This window comes from Helianthus annuus, chromosome 5, assembly GCF_002127325.2.
Source record: "Helianthus annuus cultivar XRQ/B chromosome 5, HanXRQr2.0-SUNRISE, whole genome shotgun sequence".
Taxonomy (NCBI): domain Eukaryota; kingdom Viridiplantae; phylum Streptophyta; class Magnoliopsida; order Asterales; family Asteraceae; genus Helianthus; species Helianthus annuus.
This window is the reverse complement of record NC_035437.2, coordinates 160,564,597-160,568,619: the sequence shown is the minus strand read 5'-3', so window position 1 is coordinate 160,568,619 and position 4,023 is coordinate 160,564,597. Positions and strand designations below refer to the sequence as shown.

The window sequence follows — 4,023 nt, the reverse complement described above, 5'->3', positions numbered from 1 at the left end:
CTGTTGCTTTCAAGCTGGAAAAGGGACGGGCACATGACATACAGCGGAATATCTGTAATCCAGCAATCCATCCAGAACGCCGTACCCAACCCATTCCTAACGGCTGCCCGGAAGGCTGTACTTAAGTCCACTCCCAAATCCACCAATTCCTTTGCAATTCCAACTATCTGTTTCCATGGGTCGGGCATAGACATCTTGATAGGTACCGGAGACCAAGATCTGTTGTGATGATGAATACTCCAGACAACCTTTTTCCAGATGCTATTATTTTCCATCTTAAAACGCCACCACCATTTCGCCAGTAATGCATAATTGGCTTCTTTTAAAGAACCAAGACCAGCCCCTCCTAACTCTTTTGGAGCCATAATGTCATTCCAAGCTACCCATGAAGCCCGTTGATGCTCAGGTGTACTTCCCCACAGAAAGTCTCTTCTTAACCGCTCCAGTTTCTTTACAACCTGAACCGGTGCTCTGAATAAAGAGAAATAGTAGGTTGGAAAAGCATTTAGAACCGATTTCACAAGCGTGAGCCGACCCCCATACGAGAGGGTGTTTGCCTTCCAAACCGACAACCTACTTTTGAAAGTAACGATGACCGGCCTCCATTTCCTGACCAGATGCATATTAGCTCCAACTTGTAGACCCAGGTATTTAAACGGAAAAATACCCGTTCTACATCTTAGGATCCTTGCCATATTAGAGACCTCCTCTACACCGACCCCAACCCCAACCCCAAAAAGACTACTTTTACCCAAGTTAACCTTCAGGCCAGATGCCAAATAAAAACACCTCATAATCCTATTAATATTCCGTACATTTGTCTCCGACCATTCACCCAAGAAAATAGCATCATCCGCGTACAAAAAATGGGATAACATTGGGCCCTGGGACGTACACTGAATGCCATGTATAATACCTGTCGATACCGCCTTTTTTACGACCCCCGTCAATGCCTCCATAGCCATTACGAACAGAAATGGAGATAACGGATCCCCTTGCCTAAGCCCCCTATGGCACACAAACTCCTGAGCTGGGGAGCCGTTAACTAAAACCGATGCTTTGGCAGTAGTCACAGTTGCCATCACCCAATCCATCCATTTACTCGGAAAACCCATTTGACACATGATCGATCTCAAGAAATCCCAGTTAAGGGAATCATACGCTTTTTCGATGTCCACTTTGAGAATCATGCCTCTCTTTTTCAACTTTTTCAGCCAGGACACCACCTCATTAAGAATAATAGGGCCATCCAGAATGCTACGGTCTGACAGGAAAGCTGACTGTTCCTCAGAAATAAGCTTACAAATAACAGTCTTGAGACGACGGACCAAGACCTTCGAGATAACCTTATTGATACAACCAATAAGGCTAATTGGCCTAAAGTCCGCCAACCCGCTAGGGTCATTACATTTAGGAATCAAAGCTAGAAAAGAGGACGTGCACCCGCTGTTTATAGACCCATGCATGTAGAAATCATTGAAAAGATTCACAAAATCCTTTTCGAAACTATCCCAACACCTTTTTAAGAAACCAAAATTTACGCCATCCGGCCCCGGCGCCCTATCCCCATGACAATCCCAAACCGCACATTTGATTTCCTCAACCGAGAACGGGACAATCAGACTGCTAGCTTCCAGTTCCGAGAGTTTTACCAAATTGGGACACATTAGTTGAGGCTAACCAACATTGGTTCTGAAAAGCGATCACAAAAAAAGTCTGCCACATAATCCTTAATTAGAACCGGATTATTAGTCCATTCCCCTTGTATACGCAACCCACTAATCCGATTATTTGTGGTATTAGCATTAATGATCCCATGGAAATAAGCCGTGTTCTCATCTCCTTCGACCGCCCACTTGACCCTAGACTTCTGCTTAAGGTCCATATTTTTTAACCGATCAGTCTCTACCACAAAGTTTTTGCACTGGGCTCTAGTTTCGATTTCCTCCTCCGTTAAGTTCCTCGTCTCCGCCACTAGTTCTAGGGCTTCCAATTTATTCACATTGTCCGCATACTGGCCCCTTTGTTTCTCCTTTAAACTTAACACCCACTCCTTTGCCTTTTTCTTTAACCACTTTAACTTGACACCTAAGCCCAGATCAGCGGGGCCTGTAAAGCGGAACACGGCACATTGCTGATGAACAAACTCCACGAAACCAGGTAACTCCAACCACGAATTAAAAATTCGCGTTGGAATAGGACCAAAATTACACGGGATGGTAGAAAGGACAACCGGGCAATGATCCGATGCGACGTTATTCAAAGCAATAACTGCGGCGTCAGGCCATATATCTCTAAAATCCATTGACACCAAAAATCGATCCAATTTGCTCATTTTCTGACCATTGTCCGACCTGTACGTGAACTGCCTACCCCCCATATTATACTCAAAAAGGACCGCGGATTCAATGAACTGATTGAAGAAATCCGCATTGACAGAAACAAACTCGGAATTCCTTCTCTCAGTAGGTGATCTCACGTCATTAAAATCCCCCATAAATAACCACAGCCCTTGCAATAGATTTTTCCAACCCCGCAACTCTTCGCACAGGCCCCTACGTGCAACCGGATCGTTTGGTGCATGCACATTTGCTATGTTAATCAGCTCCCCCGATGCTTTAATAATACCGGTAACAATCAAGAAGTGACGGTGTTTAATTTCACTAACCTTGTCGAAATAGGCTGGATTCCAGAAGGACGCCAGCCCACCAACAGTACCTACCGCATCGACAATCTCCAGTTCAAACCTAGTCCTGCCCCAGAAGTTATAAAACGGAAATCTAACCCCAGGCCCGATTTTCGTTTCTTGAAGTGCCATAAATTGTATGCCATGTGTAGTTTTGAGACCCCGAACCCATTCCGATTTCCTGGAGTCCCTACCCCCTTAAGTTTAAGGTCATAAAATTCATTGTAACAGATTCTGGCCACCTTCACCCATAACCAATTCACTAACCTGGTCATTGAAACCGTCCAATTGAAAACCCACAGTTTTACCGATCTCCATGGTGGCTACCATCTCCTGCTGGAACAAATCACCATCATTCCTATCCACCTTGTTGGGATCGGCGTCTAAACCTTCACCCGGAACCGAGACCTGTGCAGTCCCCATATGGTTCGACCCCGGCACATCACCCTGATCCGAGTTAAGGCCGCCGGAATCGCCCAATGCCGCTGAATCCCCACGATCACAATTGCCCTTATCTTGCCCTCCATTACAGGTGTTAGAATTAGGTGCCTCCCCATTTACTTTTGATTTTTTATTAATTCACGAAGTGGATTGTAAGCAGACCCATCCTCCTGGCCCATAGGCCCACCAACCTCCCCATCACATGGGCTTCGGCACCTCCTGGGCCTTTTCTTAGACCGGATCTCAGACTCAACTTTTGAAGACCCCATCGAAAAGCTTTCAATGCTTTTATTCAAGTCAAAAAGTGACTGTCCTTTGCCCCATGTACGATCCAGAATACTGGGAGAGTGTGACATGTTTGCGGCCACATGAGACTCATTATTTTCCCCATGCACCCCTTCGTTATCCCCATAATACCCATGCAACCTCTCATCTTCCTTCTCCGACTCTCCGGTTCCCACCCCTTCCGGCTCCATCTCCGGCATTCCATTCTCCGGAACCGGGGTACCGTTATCATCTCCAATATCCGGTTCCTTAATTTCCCCATCCTCTACATCATCGTCTTCCCCGACCACCGATTCATCATAGTCCTCCGGTGACCCTTTCACATCCGATGATAGCTCTTCAATAACACAGTAAAGAGACTTATTCTCCACCTCTACTACCCAAACTTTGAACTGCTGTTCACCCCACGCCACATCAACCTCCTCATCAATTCGCTTATACGTAGACGTCAACACCCAGGAGAAACCAGCGGCGTTATCCACTTGTTGCCAAGAGAATTCCGACCGTGAAACAAGAGTACCAAATAGTTCTCCAATTCTATCGAAGAATTTTGGATCCCTTAGTTGTAGCGGCATACCCACCACTTTTAAACATGCCACCCTCTCGAATTC

General features: G+C 45.9%; 1 protein-coding gene across 1 annotated transcript; it reads right to left on the bottom strand.

Annotated features, from left to right (window-relative positions):
• Positions 1 to 1,666: 1,666 nt before the first annotated feature.
• Positions 1,667 to 2,818, bottom strand: LOC110943781. The gene has a single exon (XM_022185515.1). The coding sequence runs from the start codon at positions 2,816 to 2,818 to the stop codon at positions 1,667 to 1,669; it is 1,152 nt and encodes a 383-aa protein (XP_022041207.1).
• Between the last annotated feature and the right edge of the window lie 1,205 nt (positions 2,819 to 4,023).